This window comes from Grammomys surdaster, unplaced genomic scaffold (assembly GCF_004785775.1).
Source record: "Grammomys surdaster isolate TR1022 unplaced genomic scaffold, NIH_TR_1.0 174, whole genome shotgun sequence".
NCBI lineage: Eukaryota > Metazoa > Chordata > Mammalia > Rodentia > Muridae > Grammomys > Grammomys surdaster.
The window spans coordinates 5,075,764-5,097,915 of record NW_021604622.1 but is presented as its reverse complement, the minus strand read 5'-3'; the positions used below and the strand labels follow the sequence as shown (position 1 = coordinate 5,097,915).

The window sequence follows — 22,152 nt, the reverse complement described above, 5'->3', positions numbered from 1 at the left end:
TCTCTCTCTCTCTCTCTCTCTCTCTCTCTCTCAGAATGATGGCTCTGGGTAGAGCTTTCGCTACGGTTTTCTGCTTAATTCAAGCTGTTTCTGGAGAAAGTGGCAATGCCCAGGATGGTGAGTCATTTCTAAGTCCTTTTTTAAAGGATTTCAGATTACCTTTAGCATATATGATCAAGTTACCCAGTTCTCTAGCAGGCTGGGGAGCTGGGCAGCAAGAATTTAGCACAAGTTAGGTTGTTTTGTGTGTATTAATCACCAGGACAGAAGGAATGAGGATGATACTGCAGATGGCTTGTAACTCACAAGAACTGTCAAGGAGCAATGAGTTTCATTCAAAGTCTGTCTCATAAATGTGGATGAATGTTTGTGCTCTCAGAAAAGAAACCTCGTATCAGTTCTCTGTTGGGGCTTGTTGGACAATCTCTTCCAAAATTGCACCTGCCTGAAAATCAAGCCATCATTGTTTTGTTTAACTATTTATTGGTATTCTGAAACCCTAGATATCCATGATAACTTAATAGCTAGAAGCAATAGGTTTGTGCATTCACCAGAACTCTATTTCTAGTGTCTAGAGCGTAGAAGTTACTTAATAATGTATTTCTTCAAAATGCTTTAGCTTTGGCAGATTCAGGTTAAATTGCTGATGAATAATTCAGTAGTGGGCTGGGGAAAGTGGCTTCTTCGAAACACACAGTGTTGCTTATATATTCAGAGACTTTAACATATGATCATCATAATTCTCTTCAGAATCCATAAAATACTTAGATCTTGACTGCTGCAGACTGTGCATTCTAATTACAAGACTGTGCTCAAAAGTCTCTGGGAAACACAAGGGCTGCATGGAATGTGAATCTCCCACTTTTTTCTACAAATTAATTAAAAACTGTTTTCATACACACAAACACACAGCATTAAAAAGGGGAGATATATATATATATACATATGTATGCCTGACCTAAATGTGTATTCCTAAACTGGGTGCAGTAGCACATCCCTGTAATCCCGAAGCTTAGAAGGCTGAGACAGGAAGATCATGAGTTTCAGACCAGCCTAAACTAAGCTACAGGATGAAAGCTTGTCTCTAAATACATATGTGATTTTCTTTATCAATAATATCGAGCCTAGTGACTCGGCTTAGCTCTTTAGTCAATTTCCCTTAGGGATGGTTCCTAAGGTTAGGTATTTGTGTGACTTTACTTTGTGATCCGCAAGGATGGAAACCCTTGCCTTTTCTTACGTAGAGAACCTTTAGAGGAGTTGCACTTTGCAGCATGACAGAGCATGAGTCACTTTGTGAGGGAGAGTCATTATCTCATGCTAAATGTGTGCAAATACATGGCAGGAAGCTTGAGAACCTTATAGCTGTTTGGTGCAATCCTTTACCATTATTCTGTCCTGTTGGCCATATTATTTCTTTAAAAAAAAAAAGTAAAAAATTCTTGCTGTAAACTGGATTTTTGCTTCAGTTTTTGAAATTTTGGAATGTTTTCAGACTGATGAGCATAGCCACTCATATGTGTCACATATCCATGTCAAGATATCTCCCACTCTGTGCTCAAAGCAATCTGCTACTGTTGGTTTAAAGACAAAGTTAGTTTTCTAATAATTAAAGGATGGTCAAATCAAGCAAAGGAAACCTCAAAATCTCTGACAGTTCAAGCTCTTCATCAAGAAATCTCTCTGTGAGAAGTCCTCTAAATGACACTGCCCTGTTTATAATATGTATTCCAAACCTTTTAAATTTTTTTACTTAGAATTTGTATTTAATGCTTAGGTGCTTCCTGTTGAACATTGGATGCATTAACTCCGTGTTCCACATAATGACAAAACCACAGTAAGAATAAAAGCTTCCGTTGACTCACTACAACTTTTTTTCAAAAGAACTCCAAATGTTGCATATCTATTTGCATTAATTATAACTCACGTCTTATCTTTCTTTTTTTTCTTTTTTTTTTTTCCCTCTGTGTAGCTCTGGCTGTCCTGGAACTCACTCTGCATACCAGGTTGACCTCGAACTCAGAAATCTGCCTGCCTCTACATCTTACCTTTCATACTGACTTCTCCAAGACTCATAGGAGAGCTCCCACCCTTACTGAGAACTTACTATGATCTGAAGGAAACCTCTGTGCAGATCTATCCAATGGCTTCTATAGTGTGCGTGTGTGCATATGAATAGGGGCTTTGGGTGTCTGTGTATGCAGTAAGGGAGCCCAGCTACAAAGTTAGGACAGCAAAGATCAGCATGCACATCCTCTGTATTTGCTCTCAGCTAAGAGTTCTTCAGCTCACATATGTATGCAGGTGGCATACACTCCCACAGTGGCATGTGACTTTCCCCTATTTTTTATGGGAATGTTCTTGGTTACAGAGCAATTGTAACAAAACCTGCTAAAGAGTCAATGGATGGCTCATTCAGACACAGCAGCTTTGATTGCAGGAAACAGGGCACAATCAGCTAGTTGCCCGTTGTGTGAGATAACTTGAGACATACTTTGTCAGCCTGGGTGACTGGAGTGTGTAGAGGTCCTCTCTTCAGCTGGTACCTCATCTACATGAAGTGTGCTTTCTCTGTCTCGTGCCATCGATGGACTTGTTATGTAATTAAGATAATCCACAGAATGTCTAAATCTAAACAGTAAGTCGTATCTATTACAGAGAGTTGTTGAAAGGCACAAGCAAAGCACCAGACTACTAGTATGAGAGCCGAGAGCTGCCATGGAAGGGCAGGCAACAACTTACACCACACATAAAGAAACTTGCTGAGGTTCTACCTGTGACATGCTAGGCTCTGAGAATGCCTAGAAAGTTAAATTCCTGCAGCTGTGAACAGCGACCCCAGTCTGTATCTAGGTGAGCTCTAAGATCTATTCCTTAGTACAGTCACTTACCTGGTTGACCTGTTCACAACCAATTATATTAACCTTTCCACCAACGTTTGGGGATCATTAAATGAAGAGAATGCAATTGAAACTGCGCATAGCTGCTAAGCCACTCATCTGGGGCCATTGTTAGCACATCCTGTTCCCATATGAAAACCAGAAAAGTATAAAGTTTCTATTTTGGGTGAGATTAAACATCTGGAAGCTGTCAGAGGCTCCTCATGGTCCATCATCATGATATAAACCTCCAATTACTCTAATTTTTCCTTGGCCTTATTGAAATGTATTTACTGGAAGATTTTTCTGCCTTTATTCTGCTATTAAATATAATTATACATACATAGTGTATATATGTATATTGCACACTTCATGTATACATTTGTGTGTATTTTATGTACATATAAACACACAAATACCTATTTAATCATAGGCTCTACAAGTAAGCTCAGGAAATCAAATAATACCTTTGACAAACTTCAGTTCCCAAAAATGACTACACATACAAAAAAAAAAAATCCAATTCCCACTTTCTTTGAGAATATTATTGATATATATAGAATAAACAGTACCTAAAAAAAAGTCTAATCATGTAAGCTAAAATGTTTCATCCTTGGAGTTTATTATTTTATAGTTGCCTCAGTAGGTCACTTAAGATAAGATGCTCTTTGTTGCCACAGAATAGAGCCATCAATATTATTAGTAAGGTATGATGCCCTTTTAGGGAACAATAAGCAATCCCATAAAAATGTGAACTTGGAACCAAAATATTTATTATCATTTTTCATTTGAAAAGAAATTTGAAAGGAAACACAGGAAGACCAGCAGAAAAAAAAAACAAAATTGGATTAGGGGGCATACAAATGAAATATAAGATCTCTTATCTGAAATGTGTAAACACTTCAGTGTAAAAAAGATAATTTCAACACTTTAAAGTCTCATTGGGGATTCCTTTATTAACATTTAGCACCTTCTACATGTGTGAGGAATTGCCTTCCCTGAACATGTTAGCTCACCTGGATGAAGTGGAGAATATAACCTCAAATAAATACTTTCTAGCTATAGTTTTAAAGTGTAGTAAAGGAATTCTGAAATAAACAAGGAAAGGGGTTTATCCATGCCCCTTATAATTTTCCAACATACTAGTCCAATGGTGGAACTGTTTAGTTGTACCTGGAACTTATGCTACCACTATGACAAAATTTTTTCAGTTAGAACATTCTGTAAACTGCACCTGCACATTTGGTTTTGCATGTGTGTTTCTGATGTGTGTTTGTGTGTGTGTGAGAGAGAGAGACAGAGACAGAGACAGACAAAGAGAGACAGAGACACAAAGACAGAGACAGACAGAGACAGAGAGACAGAGAAAGCACATTGAAACATTTTCTCTGTCCTTAGAATTTCTTCCTTTAGATAAATATATATATATATATATGTATATGTATATATATGTGTGTGTGTGTGTGTACATGTATGTGTATATATATGTGTATATATATATACATGTATGTATGTATGTAGTTCCTCCTTCATGTCTGTCACACAGGTGACATTTTATTAAAGGGTATCAGATTTTTGTCCCTTAAAAGCTGTGCTTTGCTCTTTGCAGGAGACCTAGAAGATGCAGAACTGGACGATCACTCCTTCTGGTGCTACAGCCAGCTGGAAGTGGATGGAAATCAGCATTCACTGACTTGTGGCTTTAATGACTCAGACATCAACACCACTAACCTGGAATTTGAAATATGGTGAGAAAGATAGTTTCCATGGTGCTTAGGAATCCATCTTCTGACTTTCTCTATGTGTTCTTTTCAGGACCTGCAAAGAAAGGAGTCTGTCCTAAGTATCAAATGCTGAAATTTACTAGGTTCTCAAAACTTTCTGAAATAATTTGTTCCTTGCCAGAAATTAAAGTGAGGCAACTCTCACTTCATTTGTTAGTTCCCAGGGACACATACAAGTGGTGTTGTTTTTTTTTTTTTTTTTTTTTTGATCTTGGAGATTCTACATCCCTCCATATTCATAGCAATCTAAATAAATGCTGCTTCTCCTAGGACATTCCCTTAAGGCACTATACTATTTTCAAATTCTATTATGTAGTGTAATTGCCTGGCTTCCAGCCCCAATGCCAATGCTTAATAACTTTTTGATTTGCATCAACTTATGTAACATGTATTCTTTAGTTTCTTCATTTAATATAATGTATAACTAGATCTCACAAGAAGGTTATGGTGATTAAAAATTTGATATATGTAAAGAGCTCAAATAAACATCTAATATTTAATTAAGTGATAAGTCTATGAATATATATCTAAAATATATATCTAAAACACCTACCCTGTTGAAACAGATTAAGTCCATACAATCTAGTCAATTGAAAATTTCCAGTAATCCATAGGACCAAATTGATTCTTGGTTTCATACGGCCCTGGAGGAAATTAAAGGGCAAGGGAAGCATTAGGTCTGAAAGTTGATAAAGAACTGAGGGAGTTGTACCTTTTTCCTTCCCCACCAGCCATCGCTTGTTGTCAAGGGTTATTATCTCTGATGACTTGAAAAAAGTACTCTAATATGAAATTCTGACTTGTGGCTATTTCTAAATTCATATCAGATGACCTCATTTTTGCAAGTTTCCATATAAGGAAAGTATGTCGAGGTCTGCAGTAGTAAAAGAGGACTTTCTTAAGTTCCAAGAGCACTAAGGAAGTCCTTTGCCACCTACAACCCAGATAAGCTGTAAATTCTCACTTTCCTGAATCTATAGCAGTTTCCTGAATCTATGCACAACTTTTTCCTGAAGTCATTGTAGGAACAACATCTTGGAGTTGAATGTCACAGAATAACCTCAGTCTGTCTTTGTTATTGTATTTTTATAACACACTTCCTATGGAGAACAAAAGCATAAATATCCAAGGTCTGGAGACAAGCCTCAGTCAGTAGATTTCTTGTTACACAAGCCAGTGAGCCTGAGTTGAGATGTCTAGAATCTATGTAAAACCTGAGTGTGGTGTCTGTAACCCTACCCCTGAGCTATGCTGCACACAAAGAGGTATAAAGATAGGTGGATTCATGAGCTTTACTGGCTGGTCAAGCTAGTCCAGTCAGTGAGCTCCAGGTTCATTGAGAGACCCTGTTTAAGTTAGTATAGAGTGAAGAATGATAGAGGAAGACCCAAGACATTGGCCACTGTCCTCCAAATGTGTGTGCACACAGGCACACAGGCACACAGGCACACAGGCACACAGGCACACAGGCACACAGGCACACACACACACACACACACACACACACACACACTGGACATACATACATGCCCCATACTCAAACCAAAACAGAATACAAATGTCAAGAGTCGTTCCTACAACTCGATAGATCAGATAGTTAACTCATCTAAACAATGCTCTCAGTTTTTATAGGAAAAAAATACCCCTTCACACAGAGGTTGACTCTAGGTTTCCCCACCCAGATCTTGGTGAGCTGTGGTGAACGCTGTTGTGTCACTTGACCAAGCCACAGCTGACCTTTGTGTCCACTTTCATTCACATATTCAGTCATGTTCTTGCCCACTGTAACAAACTTCCCTTTACTATTTTCAGTTTCTCTGACGTATATTAGTCTCTCCAGAACAGCATCATGTTATGCTTTCCAGTTAGACAGATATTTCTGTTTAGAAAGCCTGCCTTAATGTGCATGTGTGCGTATGTGTGTGTGTGTGTGTGTGTGTGCCTTAAGCCATACATAAGGTATCCAAAGTGGAAAACAGTTAAAGAAAAGACTTCTAAATCACCAATATTTCCACGAGGCATTTACACTCTCAGTGAGATATTCATGTACCTTCTAGGTTGAGAAGATGGTACCTGAAGAGTTCTGAATTTGTGTGTTTCTTCTTCAAAAGAGTACTAGCTATTGTAGACCATAGATTTTCTTTTAATATAAATGTATGAAGTAGAAGTTGGGATTTGCTGAAGTTGTTTACACAGGTGATCACTGGTAAATGCTAGGTTCCCTCTCTCAGAACGTGGTAAATTTAACATCTGTCCTAGATCCAGTTGCCAATATCTGAACAAGAAATGTATTGTTTGTTTGTTTGTTTGTTTTTCAGTTAATTGATCTTCAGGGAGGGATCAGGTCAACACAGATCCCAGATATGAATTACTTGAATACCAATGAACCAGTTCACAATGACAGATATAATTATTATGAAGATACTTGTTATGGGCTCTGGTCCTTTAGGAATTAGTGGGGAAAGTGTAAAGAGGGTGGAAAATTCCAGCAGACTATATACCAGAATAACCCATAATTACCTGGGGGAGAGTTCTACCTTTTCTTCACTGAAATTCTAGTCAGGTTTGAAGTGCCTTGAGCAACAAAGCAGAAGCTCTGGAAGAGGTCCCTGGGATGGAATCCCAATAGTAGTAAAGTGAACTAGCTCTGTGACCAGGAAGATATTCCTACCAGCATCATAGCAACTGCCTTACACTGGATTTCATTTGGTAAATGTCGCCTATGTGGTAGGGATCTGTAAATGGTACATGATTCCTTCAGTATGAACATTTTCACATAAAATAAAGATAGGGGAAGAAAGTAAGGACAATTATCTGTTACTTTTAGGTCCATCTCTCAGTGCAATTCACATAAAAGTCTTATCTGTCAGCACTGAAAATGTCAGATATGTCTTTTGGGGGAGGTCCTTCAATTTCTATCAGTTTTCACAAAAGCAATCATGCGCTGTTTCCATGTTTTCTATGCCCTGAGATTACTCCCACATACCACTTACAACTTTAATTGTCACTACTTTTTCTCCGTGGCTATCATCTTTACAGGCCAACTGATGTTATAGCCCTTAGCAGTGATACCTATCAAGTATTGTTAAGGGTTCAGTCCTCTGTACAGTAGATTATACTATCTCTCTAAATTGTTCAGTGTTTTCATGGCTTCCCCTCCACATGGCCAGTTCTTGGATTATAAGACCCCTCAACAAGGGGCCTAGCTTCATGAACAGATACACAGAACTCCTTATTAGCCATCACTTACTAATGTCATTGTCGTAGAAATGGACTAAGGCCATTTGCAATCGGGCCTAAATTTCTAAAATACCAGAAAGCTGCTTCAGGTTCATGGCATATAATTGAATAGTTTACTCATTTACATGAAGGATGTTTTAAATTTAATTATTAGCATGAAGCCCACTAGCCTCTGTTTTCTCTATATTGCACAGGTACTTTGAGCTCAGAAGTTGGTATTTCCCCCAGTGCTCTCTCTCTCTCTCTCACTTCTGTTCTAACTCAGCAAATCCTGGCATTATTGCTACTAAACGGTTGTTGGTGACCGACTTCTGAGCTTTTCACTCATTTCACATCTGTTCCCTTGTATGTAGTTTACTTTGTTGCTTTTTAAATTTTTTACTCTTTTCCGAGTGATACATTTCAGGGAAGGCATTGCATTCAACCCACACACAGAGATCCTGGAATGTGGGCTTTTGAACAGCTCTCTATCCTGATAGATAGTAGTCCATAAAAACTAAAATTTGGCAGTGGAAGGGAAGGAGAAGGGGAGGGAGGAATGGAAGGAGGATCTACGTGATCTACATGAGGAAAGGGAGGCAGATATTGAGATGGAAAGTGAATAAATAAATGTAATAAATATAAAATTAATATATACATATGTTAAAAATAAACTTACAACTTGTTCACTTATCTCTAGTTTTAACAATTACATCTGGTTTTGACCCATGTCTAGCTTTGCCAAAGCTATGAAAATACCTTTGTCTTCCTGTACAAAGAACAAGATCTATCTAATAAGAATTAGAAATTTATAGCATACTCATTCAGTGACTTGCTACTCATTATTAACAAAAATGAGGTATAAGAAAATAATCATTATCTAGAATACAACTCCTAGGCATGTGACCAAGTGAAAGAAATCAAGTATGAAAGAATAGTAAAGTTATTGCATTAATGAGAACTACTACTGGTTGGCAAAACTAAAATGTGGTAGAAGGGAGAATTCTGGTTCTTTCCTAGGAATCAAGTTAACCGTCACACACTCAAAAAGCAACTGTTCAGTGTAAAAGAGATATACTATACCTAGAACTTGACTGATGTTTGCATGTCATACACATTTCTCAAAAACCATTGAAGACCCTAGAGATTTTTTGCTGTGTACAATTCCCTCCTCCCCCTCCAAACCCTGCAGTGAACTGTCAGCAAAGAAGAAAGTAGGCAAGGTTAAGTGAATTATGGGGGAAAAAATAAAGAAACAATGAAGTCATGCATTCTCACCATAAAAATAAATGATACAGAATTAAAGGAAAATTACTAGGGTTTTTTCTCTTTTCACACGTTTTAAGTTTAATTTTCCTCTTTTTGAAAAATGTCCTTGTGAGCTTGTTTACCCACAGGCTCTTTGTTCTTCAAGCCCTGCTAAGTCATCCTTAAGAGAGGAAAATCTGGGATTAGAAGTAGAGATCTTGGCAGAAGGCCTCTATACAAGTTGTTTACACCAAAAGAATTCTTCCTACTAGCCAGATACATGTGAATGTGTTTGAGAGTGTCTGTGCATATCGGTGTGTCTGTATGTGTTTGTGAATCTGTATGTGTGAGAGGAAGAGGCAGTAATTGTGTATGTATCTGTCTCTCTGTCTCTGCTGCTCACTCCTCTGTGTGTGTGTGTGTGTGTGTGTGTGTGTGTGTGTGTGCATGTCTCTGTGTACATGTGTGCATACGTGTACATGTGCATGTGTGATCAGAACGCATTATGGATCTTGGGAACTAAGAAGGTTTGGTGATTTCTTTGGTAAACTGCATGAATGTGCCCTTTTTGGTGTATAGTCAAGTCCCAGTTACTCTGAAAATTGAAAAATATTTTTTACATTTTTCCCTATTTTTATAGCTTAAACTTTAGATTTAGATTTAAGATATGTATAAAATTATGTAGGATTAAGGATCATGTTTATACACTATGGCATTCTGAGTCATCTGTTTTTATTCTTCTATTTTTTCAGTGATGCTTTGGTTTTTCTATATTTTTAAAATATTGATAAAATTTTGATAAGTACTATGTAACCTGTTAGGGGAAAAATTCTTAATTTATCAATAGCAAATCTGCTAGCACATGAACACAGTTCCCATTTATTTAAATTTCTTCAAATACCTCTCTGAAATGTTTAGTAATTTCTAGTACAAAGGCCTTGAACATCCTTTATAAATTTCATTTCTAAGTCTTTTACCTTTCTACTACTATCACAAAGGAACTATCATTTTTAAACTTCATTCTCTAATTTTGTGATGTTATCTATAGAAATACAGCTGGCTGTTTTCTGGTGGCTTTGATGAATCCAATTATTTCCTATAATTATGTTGGAAATCTTTATAAATGTCCATGTAAACAGATAGAATTTTTCCTGCAAATAAATGTGTTTTCTTCTTCTCAACTTTGCTTATACTTGTGTTTCTTTCTCTCCTCTTGTGAATTTAGGAGAACCTCCAGTGTGCTGCTGTGTATGCGTGTACAAAGAGAACTGTCTCCCTTGTCCTGATCTTTACCATTATGATTGATATTAAATTGTTATAATTGCATTTAATTGAATTGGATAAGCACCTTTATTCTGTTTCTTGTTGGTTGGGGAGTTTTAATCATGAATAAATATGTGTTTCTATCAAAAAAATCTGCTTCTATAAAAGATGAGTAACTTTTTAGTGTTTTATTCTGTTAATGTGGTAAATTATGCCAATTGATGATTGTAAACTGAGCCCACTTTGTGTTGCTGGTATTCACTGCACTTGATACAATACAGTATGATTATTTTGAAGACCGTCATACACACATTTTTTAAATTATTATTCTTTAATCTTTTTTTTTATAGTCCAGTCATTTTCCCCCTCCTGGTCCACCCTCTAACAGTTCCTCATCCCATTCCTCCTCCCCCCATCTCCAAGAGGATATCCCCACCCCACCCCCACCCTGCCAGACCTCCCCACTCCATGGAGCTGATTCAAGTCTCTTGAGGGTTAGGTTCACTGAAGCCAGACCAGGCAGTCCCCTGCTCAAATGTATATTTTTAAGACACTGTTTTATATGTGCTGTGCTGGCTCAGTCTCACTAAGTGGATAAAGATGATCTCAAACGTCTAGAGTTCCTCCCTCCATGTTTTGAGCATTGTGAATACAGGTATATTCCACCATATAAGATTTATGTTGGGTTTTGAAGAAACTAGGTAAGTATTCTACAAGCGAGTCACAGCACCAATCCTATGTATGTTTGCAGTCTTGAGGGATGCCTTTCTTTCCTATATTTTGGTAGGTTTGGGTTCCAAGTTAAAACTGGCTTCACAGAATAACACAGATCATCTCTATTTGGGGAAGAAATTTGGTGGTATTGGCATTGTGTCTTTATTAACCACTTAATAGAACTCAGCATTCTGTAACTATTAAGCATGTAGTTTTAATTGTGAGGGTAAGTGTTAATATAAACGTGACTTACATTAAAATCTTCAGTTTGTATGGGGGTAAGTTTTAAAAATGCTTTCACTTCAAAAATGTATATTCACTCTCACAAATTGTTATATTTCCTATAATTTTAATATCTATGCAATATACAGATGTGTCCCCTCTGATATTTTAAGTATTGTTAACTTCTAATCTTATACCCATGGTGTCATAGAAGTTCTATGTAGATGGTGCTGGACTCAAATCCACAGCAAATACTCTCAAATGTTAGGAGTATAGTCATGATCCACCACACAGAACTTTGCTTCCTTTTCTTGACCTATCTTGTTGAGTTTCATTAGCCAAAGTCTCTACGACCCTGGCCATGGTGATCCATGCCTTCAGAACTATATGGGATTTCTGTGAGTTCAGGGCCAGTCTGGTCTATGTAATAAATTTGGGGCTATATACAAAGATTTCTGTCTCAAATAACAAAACAAAACAAAACACAAAGGCTCTATGAAAACACCTTAGTTTACTTGTTAAATATATGTAGTTATATATACAAACATTTTCAAGCAATTTTGCGTTTCCTTTAATCCTATTTGAAGTAATAGTATCAATATTTCTTACAGTTATAATAGTTTTCATTTGTCCCCAAAAGACATTGATTACTTTTTTTACCTAAACAAAGCCTTTGCTTCTTAATGATCAATTTTTAAACTACATAGATCTTGCACCTAGTTTCCACGAGCATGCTTTTACCACTTCAAACTCATTCACAAATAATAACTATAATAGAACAGAAAGCTATGTTGTTTTAATTTATTCTCTTTTTTCTCTCAGCATTATCTCACCTACTTGTATACCTACAATGTTATTTTTAATTTTATGCAGAAAATCCTACCTAAATAAGGATTTAAAATTTTTTGTTTCTACAGTGGTGCTCTTTTAGGCAAGGATTGTCCAACTCTTAGTAAGCTGCAAGACATATATTTTAAAAAACCCATAAAATTCTCATTGATTGGTAACAGCCGTATATGTGTGAAGCTTGGAAAAAAGGATTTGATCTGCAAAACTATGGATATAACCAAAATAGGTAAGAAGTTGTATATGATGGTATGGTTTCCGTGGTTTGGAGAGCTGCGGAAACATGTCTTTGCTTTCAGAATGATAAAAATATGCAGTTCATGAAAACACTTTGTAATAGACAATAGCAACTTTTCTAACTAATTTTTAAGAAATTAAAATTTGATGCTTGAATCATGAATTCCTACTGTGAGAAAATATGCTGAGAATATTCAAATTCAGCTAGGAAAGAGAGTGTTTGACATCAGTATGATGAATGTAACTGAAGCAGGCCATCTATCCCCTTACCACACAACTTTTCTGTTTTTCATTCACTTTCTCTGAAGGTCTTAAGGTCTTTTCTCTATATTCACATCATATCCCAAATATGTATAGTTCAATTAACAAATCATTTAAACAATATATTTTCCATATTTTTCAAAGTTCTACAAATGAAAGAGAACTATTTAGTGGGAGATAAATGGATGGATAGATAAGTGAATGATAAATATATGATAGGTAAGTAAATTGATGGATGATAAATAGCTGATAGATAGATAGATAGATAGATAGATAGATAGATAGATAGATAGATATGATATAGTTACAGATGATAGGTAGGTAGATAGATAGATAGATAGATAATGATACAGTTATAGATAGATAGATAGATAGATAGATAGATAGATAGATAGATAGAGATATGATATAGTTACAGATGATAGATAGATAGATAGATAGATAGATAGATAGATAGATAGATATGATATAGTTACAGATGGTAGGTAGGTAGATAGATAGATAGATAGATAAATAGATAATGATACAGTTCAGATAGATAGATAGATAGATAAATAGATAGATAGATAGAGATATGATATAGTTACAGATGATAGATAGATAGATAGATAGATAGATAGATAGATAGATAGATAGATGGGAGACAGATTAATTTTAAGAAGTAGTCCATAAGATTGGGACAGTGGTGAGTTTAAAATCTTTAGGATTAGATAGAGGGTATAAATGAAGGTTAAGTGTGGATGTTGCAGAATTGAGTCCACGTTCTTAAGGCAGGAAACAAGAATATACTAAATTCTTGAATCAGACTTGTTTCTGAAAGGAATTTCTACCTTTGAACTAAAGATGTTTTTACTGATCAGACAATGCCTACTGATTAGGAAGGTGTCATCCAAGTCTACTCACTTACGTTTTAATCATACCTTTAAAATACCATAAGATTGATATTTAACTTTTAAAATGTAAAATGTAAATAGCCTAGTCATTATGACTATAATATAATTATATTTCCAAGAAGATTAAGTGTGGCGTGAAACATAGCCAAATTGATTTGACCTAGAATACACATAATTATATTTTGTTAAGCATAAATAGTAAAAGCAATTATGTTTTATGTTAAATTATAATTTGAATTAGTGCAACGGCATGTTAACTATTTGTATTTTTCTGCTTTGGGTAATTTACAAATGAAATATTATATGGGAAAGCACTCAGAATAATCACATAAATGCAAGTTTTGCTGGTTTTAAAGGCTATGACACACACACACTTCTCAATGTCTCTTCCACTGCTTTAAAAGAAAACAGAACTATTCTTACTGGATATGAGATACAGTGGGAAAGTTACCTCGGTTGTTTAATGATGATGATAAATAATAAAAATAGAAGTCCTATGTCTAAACAATATCTTAGGGAAAGAGCAGAAGTTACTGAAATGAAGTATTCACCACATAGCTGTACATGCTGACCACACCATAACAGCATGAGCTAGCTTGGTACGAATGGCAGAGGAGGCAAGAATTCCAGTGGAAGAGATCTTTGAGTTTTGAGCATGAGCACGGTGCTGTTCACTCCTTTGGAGATGATGTTTTCTATGGATCAGTGCTGAATTCGTACACTGTGCAAAGGCACCATATTTAAAGGTTCATCATTCATACTGCAGAGATATTTCTCTTGGAGAGTGAGCAGAGTGGGTACCAATTCTTGATTCTCTAAGAAAACAATGTAACATCAGGGGAACATCTGTTCTCTTTCTGGTGTTAGCTCATCTAAGCACACAAAGTTCTGCAGTCCTGGGAACATGTAGAGCACACCCACAGGATCCGGAGATACCTGTCCTATTCATGGTCCCAGCTCCAAAATACCTAGTGCTCATGGAGTACCCTGTGGCATCTTCCACAATAGACTTCAAGACTAACCTCTTATGTGAGGGGCAATGAGGGGAGCACATCTCACTGAGGAAAGGGTAGTATGGGTCTCAGGGGGCCTGGAAATTACCTGCACCCTGAGCAAATAGGATCAATATAATAATAATAATTCTCATAGGATTATTTCCTCCTAGTTCCTCAGGAGACATCTCATTTGCTGAATTATCATTTCCACAATTTAAAACTAAATGTTCCTGATTGATACCTAGAACCAGAATCCTAGTCATCTGCAACTTTCTCTCCTACTTCCCTTTCCTTGGGGACCCTAGCCTCTAAGGCTAGAGGCCCAGTTTCCTAACCTCCTACCTTGTTTCAGTCACATTGATAACACTGTCTCAGGCCAAAGCTGGACATAACAGCCTGATACAGATGTTTTCCTAGAAAATCAATACTTTTCTCTGGGTTTGTACTGAATGACATGATACCTTTTTCCTTCCAGTAGTATATCTTACATGCATCTTTAGAATTGTTTTCTAAACAGAAACTCATGAGGCAGGCAGAGGCCTATGAAGCAAATAGATTAATTTAGTTAAAATTGACAGAAAAGAAAGTCTGGAGGCCACTCTGGAATTTGTTAGCCAGGGCCAGGATAAAGACTCCGCACTTGTTTGTATCCAAGGTGAGGTCCAGAGGTCCTAGATATATCCTTGGAATTTTTTTACTTTGCAGCCCATCAGTAACATTCTGATATACATAGGTGATAGTATTTATTTTATTACCGTTTAGGACTTCCTCCACACTGTGACCCAATTTTCTTTCCCAGAGGCCTTCAGTATACAGAAAGAGACCAAGATGAGAGTTATACATGAGAGGATTTGGGGACCAAGACTGGAACTGGTACAGTTCCACCTACTCACAACTCTCAGCCACAGGAATGGTGTGGCAATGCTGTCTGGATGTGAATCAAGGAGAAAGAAGATTTGTCTTTGTGAATAATCAGCTCCTAAAATAAAAGGCTTTGGGATGAGTTTTAGAGCAGAAGGGTTTTAAATCATGTAGTTATCAACAATTAATGAAAAAGAGGTTATGAATTTGAAAGAGGGCAAGGAGCGAATGTGAGAGTGGGAGTTTGAAGAGAGGCTAAGAAATGGGAAAATGATGCAATTACATAATTTTTAAATGTACGTATGTCTTTTAGTTCCATACACATATTTCATTTCTTTTCTTTTCTTTTTTTAATTTTTTTTTTTAACAGTTAAAGCTGAGGCTCCTTCTGACCTGGAAGTAGTTTATCGAAAAGAAGCAAATGACTTTTTGGTGACATTTAATACACCTCACTCGAAAAAGAAATATGTAAAAAAATTAAAGCATGATGTGGCCTACCGCCCAGAAAGGGCTGAAAGTAACTGGACGGTAATGTAGATCGAACACGTTCATAAAATAAATATCATCTTGCTCTGTTTTCAGAAGTTAGTCTTCACTCAAAGACCCCACAATGCCTGCATCTTTCTCAGTTCCTCTTCATTAAACTTGCTTTAGTTCATCATTAGGGTTTGAACTTAGATAAGAATGCGTGCTTAGACATACCTGATCCTCGCTATACAAAGCCTCCAGGGGTGTGTATGAGATAATCAGGAAGAATAATGGCTCTGCATAGCTTAACCAAGAACAAGCCATGATTTTTTTTTTTCCCTAGGACTTTTGGGGGCAGCAGGAGGTCAGCAGAAGAAAGGGTAGAAAGTTTTCTCTGTCATTTTGTTTTTACATTAATGCCTAAGGCGTCAGTTGCAGAAGGAACAAATTGTTTTTCTGCTCTTCATTTTCTAGATGTTAAGTCATCCTCATCACCGTCTGCTGAGGTTAAAATGATCTTGCTAGGCTTACCATCTATTTGGGAGATGAGCTGAGAGAGAAACAGAGGATTCTGGGCAGTTGGGATTCTCTTAATCTGACAGATCAAGCTCAGCCATCCCTATTTAAAATAGATAAATAAATAATGGCTTCTCTTTCTCAAGAGCAAAAGAATGCTCACATCTGCCTGATGCACCCTTTACTCAAGTTAGTCATAGGTATTACTTTGCAGTGTGCTGAGGCATGCTATTTACAGATATGCATTTCTATCCAACCCATCTGATGGCTTCCTGGACCTACTCCACACCCACAAACTGGATGACCTTCATCCTACCTTCTCCCATTAATCTTCTGACTACGAAACCAGTGGAAAAGCAACATTAGAAGAAGAAAGAAGGGTTATGAATAGATGATTCTAAGGCAATCAGCTTACTGTCTGTTAAGAAAAAAGTAAATTAAAATGTTTAAACTCTACAGGAGTCTTATTTATGTCAATACACACAAATATAATTTTAAGTCAAATAAAAAATGAGTATTAAATTACCACAGAACTGCTAACAGATGGTCTGTCTACATAAAATCATTAGTTCATCATTAAGATAGAGACAAGCATTGCAACAGGTGAATGAGCAGAAAACTTAGAAAACTGTCACAAATAAGAAATATATAAGTTCATAGAGCATTCAAATAAGTATAAATAACAATGGAATACTACTTTTGTCTGTAAAATCAATATAACATCTTTTCCTTAAAAACAATACAGTGTTGGAAAAATCATACCTTTATTATTCTGTGTGGTGTCAAATGTTATTATTCTTGAAGGAAATGACTAGTGTTCACTGCCTACCCTTTGTTTCCCTTTGGTACATGGAAAAGATAGGAAGAAAAAGGAGGTACTGGAACAGAAGCTATAGCTGTGAGCCTAGGAGTATACCCTCCAAAGTGAGAGACAGTAATTCAGCCGAGGGCAGATCCATACCATCAGTGTTCTCTGACCTCACCTGATATCTTTTAGAGCCTGCCCCTCCTTCTGCCACTAAACCTTTGCAGAGTTCTGTTCCTTCATTTAAAGAATATGAAAGAACTTCCAGAGACTACCAACATGACTGAAAGAGTTAGTGTTAGAATTGAAATACCTAGTCAACATGTCTTTTTACTTCTAATAATGTAACCTGTCTTTTCACCCTAGCATGTATATTTATCCCATACAAGAACAACAATCCTAGTGAGAAAACTACAACCAAAAGCAGTGTATGAAATCAAAGTCCGATCCATTCCCCATCACGAATACTTCCAAGGCTTCTGGAGTGAGTGGAGTCCAAGCTCTACCTTTGAAACTCCAGAACCCAAGAATCAAGGTAGGGGCAAAGGAAGTAAAGCCCTGGGCCTTCCACAAGACTTCATATTCTGAAGTGTAGCAGAGAGAGGGAGCAGAAGATCAGTGTAAGAAACCCACAGGTCAGGACACGGGGAGCCCTCTTCTTTCTCTGGAGTATTTCCTGCCTGACTCCTTCACCATTTTTATGAGATGAGAGTGGTGGGAGCTGAGCCATAGTGCCTGAAAATGGATACAGATTGTCTTGATGCCATGGTCTCAGGTACTCAGGGATCCACTAATGAATCTGCATGAACTTATTACACACTACCTTTTCCACCTTCATCAGGAGTCATGGCTGATCTCTCTGTGATCCCTCTAGCTAATAAATATCTTTGCTAATAGAAAGGGAACAGGTCAGTTTGACTCTCTATTACATCTCCTTTCCCAGAACAATAAAGATGCTATGGGGAATACCAATAGCCTGAGAAGCCAGAGAGCATGCTCCAGGACAGTGCCCAAAGCAACTTACCTAAAACTTCTTCTATTGGAGGGGGATGGAGGTTTCCCCTGCTGTACCAGCTTCACACTCTCATTGTGGAACTTGCTGCAGCTTCAGGGTGGACATTTATCTCTTCAACTCTTATTTAGACTTTTTTCCCCTTTGGGTATGTGTAATTGGATAGAGGTTTTTAGGCTATCATGAAAGGTCATCTTTACATTTCAAGTAGCTGATGTTCTTGCCATGGTCACTGAGATCAACACTACTCTTCCTGTCTATTAAAGAACTGTCTCTAAGAAACAGTAAGTGAGACTGTGTTATTATGTAAAATCAAACCACCCAAAATATATACCCCTACTTTACGCTTACTGAATACTCACCATGGTCTCTCCTTATATTCCAGGGGGATGGGATCCTGTTTTGCCAAGTATCATCATTCTGAGTTTGTTCTCTATGGTTTTGTTGGTCATCTTAGCCCATGTGTTATGGAAAAAAAGGTGATTTTCTTTAATAATTAATCTCCCTCAAATAAGGAGAAAGAGATGTTTGTGTGCCTTCTCCTTCTGCCATTTAATTTATGTATGAATGTTCTCTGGCTTTAGGATTAAACCTGTTGTATGGCCTAGTCTTCCTGATCATAAGAAAACTCTGGAACAACTATGTAAGAAGCCAAAAAAGGTAATTGCTTAAGAGAGAAACACCATCATGTTGAAATCTTAGTCTAAGAGCAAATAAGACAAGGGGAAACTGACACTCAGCTTTTGGTCTTTCATGTATCGCATAAATGAGACTCCTTATAAAACCCTAAGGAATAAAACCAAGATACACAGGGCAGGGGTTGGGGAAAAAATTAATGTTTATTTCAAACCTGGAGTACCATAGCTCATTCAGAAGTGAAGCCAACTGAAGACCAAAGCAGGTCATTTTCTCACATTGTGCAGTATATTTTGTGAGAAAGTTTCTTAGACTTTTTTTTCCTGAGTCAAATGTACAGTAGTGCCTTTTTCCAGTGCCACTAATGCTTCTGCCTTTCTCTCCAGAATCTGAATGTGAGTTTCAACCCTGAAAGTTTCCTGGACTGCCAGATTCATGAGGTGAATGGAATTCAAGCCAGAGATGAAGTGGAAAGTTTTCTGCAAAATTATCTTCCTCCACAACCTGAGGAAGTCGAGAAGCAGGGACACAGAGGAGCTGTACACAGTGCAAACTGGCCATCTGAGACTTCAGTCAGCCCACCAGAAACATGCAGAAGAGAGTCACCCCTAAGATGCCTGGCTAGAAATCTGAGTACATGCAATACCCCTACATTCCTTTCCTCTAGGTCCCCTGACTACAGAGATAGTGAAGAGAATAGGCCTCATGTGTATCAAGACTTGTTTCCAAGCTCTGGAAACACAAATGCCACTGTCCCTCAACCATTTCCTCTCCAATCGGGACTCCTGATACCAGTTTCTCAGAGGCAGCCCATCTCCACTTCCTCAGTACTGAATCAAGAAGAAGCATATGTCACTATGTCTAGTTTTTACCAAAACAAATGAATTATAAGACACCTAAGACCCCTCCCATCGAAAACCAAATGATCACTGAGATGGAAAGTCTGGAAGCTTCTTCTCCCTCATAGCTCACAGAAGAGAAAGGCAACGTGACCTTGCTACACATCTTCAGCCTTCCCAGAAATCATTTTGATCTCCTAGCTCAGAAGCATTTACACAAAGCAGAAAATTTCCCCCTTGTTGGATTAGTCATAAGAGTCCAGATGACCCAATTAAAATTGCAAAACTCAATTAAATGAAAAGCAAAGGGCAAGATAGAAGGAGGTAATGAATGCAGGAAGACGAAAAGGAAAGATGTGAGTGGTGGGTTTATCACAAGGATTTAATATATATCCAGCAGTACACAACTGCCCTCACTTCTTCCTCACAATACTACAATGTGGGTTCATTCATTATAATTGTTATTTTCTTTGTCACAGATGCTGAAGTTGAAAGTAGAGATTTTTAAATAGTGTCTAAGTTTTTCTTCCAGCAAATAGATGAGGCATCCATTCCAACTTCAATCCTCCCTTGCCATGAACTTGTCTTACTGTTGAATGTCAAACATCACCACTAAGTGGATGGTTACATCGTTATTCTCCAAACTGGTTCGATTTGGAAAGGGAAAGTGAGAAATAATTAACAGTAAGCATAAACTGTATCTGTCTCAGAGAGATGTGGATGCATGGTCATTTTACTTGACGTAGCTATGAGGATGAACATAGAAAACGAAATACACTTATGGGTGTGATACCATGACTGTGTATCAAAGGAAGTGGGAGAAAGCAAAAAGACACCAAGCTCATTTGATTTTGTTTTATGGTTTTGTTTGAAAACAAACTCAAGAAACAATAAGTTACAAGCCAAGAAGTTCACGCATCAGTTATCAAGACCATGATCTTCCTGCTGCTATTATCCATTGGCTTCCATGTGAGGTCGTAGGAGGAGCTACGGCCAACCTACAGCAGTTCAACATTTAACAGTGAGTGGAGAAATAGTTGTCTGATATGTGGAGACACCATTACGAATTACTCCAAGTTCTACAGCCTCAGATAGTGCCTGAAATATAGGAAGAAGGGGCTTTGCACACCTCAGTGAGTAGCCCAGCTGAAACTATGCTCACAGAAACACAAAGAAGATAGGTAAGTTGCTTAAGTTCAAATGTTGATTCACAACTGCAAGCCACAATTTTGAATCCCTGCTGCTTATGGCCAGTCTCCTGAAGAAAACAACAAATAACTGAAAGACATCATGATTGGGTGACTTAGCATTAAAATTCTGTTTCAGTGTTGACATTGGTTGTTTGAATTGGTGTGTTTGTCCAGTAATGTATTATATCCATGCATTATATTCAGATAACCACAACTGCTGCTAATGCTTGATTATATACTCAGGAACTGCGTGCAATGTAACATTACTGGTTCTGTCTGGCAATTTTCCTCTTGGTATTTACAAAGGAAAACCAAAACTCTTGGCCAGAGACAATATGCAAAACAGAGATGTCAAAGTACTATGTCCAAGTAATGAGAAATAGATAACAAATTTATCAATCAACTATGTCTGGATCCAGGGAATCTCTAGTTATTCAATTTATTTTCTGTAAACCATTGTCTCTCTCTTCATCCAGGCTGCCATGGAAATGTTTGCCTTCAAATACAAGAATGGGCTATTTTCTGGAATTTATACAGCGCTGGTCATTTGTGTGTGTGTGTGTAAGCTCAGCAGTTTTTCTCTGGCGTTCTTTAATATACCCACCATCCACTACAGTAAAGGTCTCTGGGTTGACTGTATACTCTTTTAAATGAATTAATAGAATTCTGTAGATCTGTTACATAGACAAATGTACGGTGTGCATTGTCATTTCACAATTAAATAAATGCTAAGGAATTTTATGGCTGTAATGTACTCTGTGACTGTGACAACTAACATGTAAATGGGCTCTACAGTTCAACACAGACTTTTTTTTAGCTGCTGAAAACATTCTTACATCATTTAATGTGATAACATTTTCAGAGAGATATTTTTTACTTAATTCAACAATGAACTAATAGCCTATTGAGAAGCCATGCTGCCTTACTTTTACACTATGCTGGCCATTAAACAATGGAACTTGGCACTCCAAGCTCAGTTATATGGAAAAAAGAACAGGCTAGTATTAAAATACCACACTTAAGTTTTATGCCAAATGTCAGTCAAGATTCTTAGCATTTAGCAAAAAAAAGTGCGTTTTAAGCAGAAAGAGAGTTTCCTAAAAATATTAGATGGTTCACAGAACAGCTGGAAGAGTGAAGGGCTCTTCAAACCACAATGTCTTCTTGTATCTCTGAGAAGTCTTGCAAACCACAGTGTCTTCTTGTATCTCTGAGACTGACAAGTCCAGAAACTGAAAATGGTTACCTTCACTTGGGTCATCTG

At 37.2% G+C, this 22,152-nt stretch overlaps 1 protein-coding gene across 1 annotated transcript in view; it reads left to right on the top strand.

Annotated features, from left to right (window-relative positions):
- The window catches only part of Il7r (interleukin 7 receptor), a 21,729-nt gene extending 100 nt beyond the window's left edge, over positions 1 to 21,629 (top strand). The window contains exons 2-9 of the mRNA XM_028767648.1: positions 1 to 117; positions 4,489 to 4,627; positions 12,247 to 12,404; positions 15,793 to 15,950; positions 17,578 to 17,746; positions 18,609 to 18,702; positions 18,808 to 18,883; positions 19,246 to 21,629. Coding sequence (XP_028623481.1) covers positions 36 to 117; positions 4,489 to 4,627; positions 12,247 to 12,404; positions 15,793 to 15,950; positions 17,578 to 17,746; positions 18,609 to 18,702; positions 18,808 to 18,883; positions 19,246 to 19,743 — 1,374 coding nt within the window. The 5' untranslated portion in view covers positions 1 to 35 and the 3' untranslated portion in view covers positions 19,744 to 21,629. The remainder of the gene's footprint in view (positions 118 to 4,488; positions 4,628 to 12,246; positions 12,405 to 15,792; positions 15,951 to 17,577; positions 17,747 to 18,608; positions 18,703 to 18,807; positions 18,884 to 19,245) is intronic.
- Positions 21,630 to 22,152: the final 523 nt, after the last annotated feature.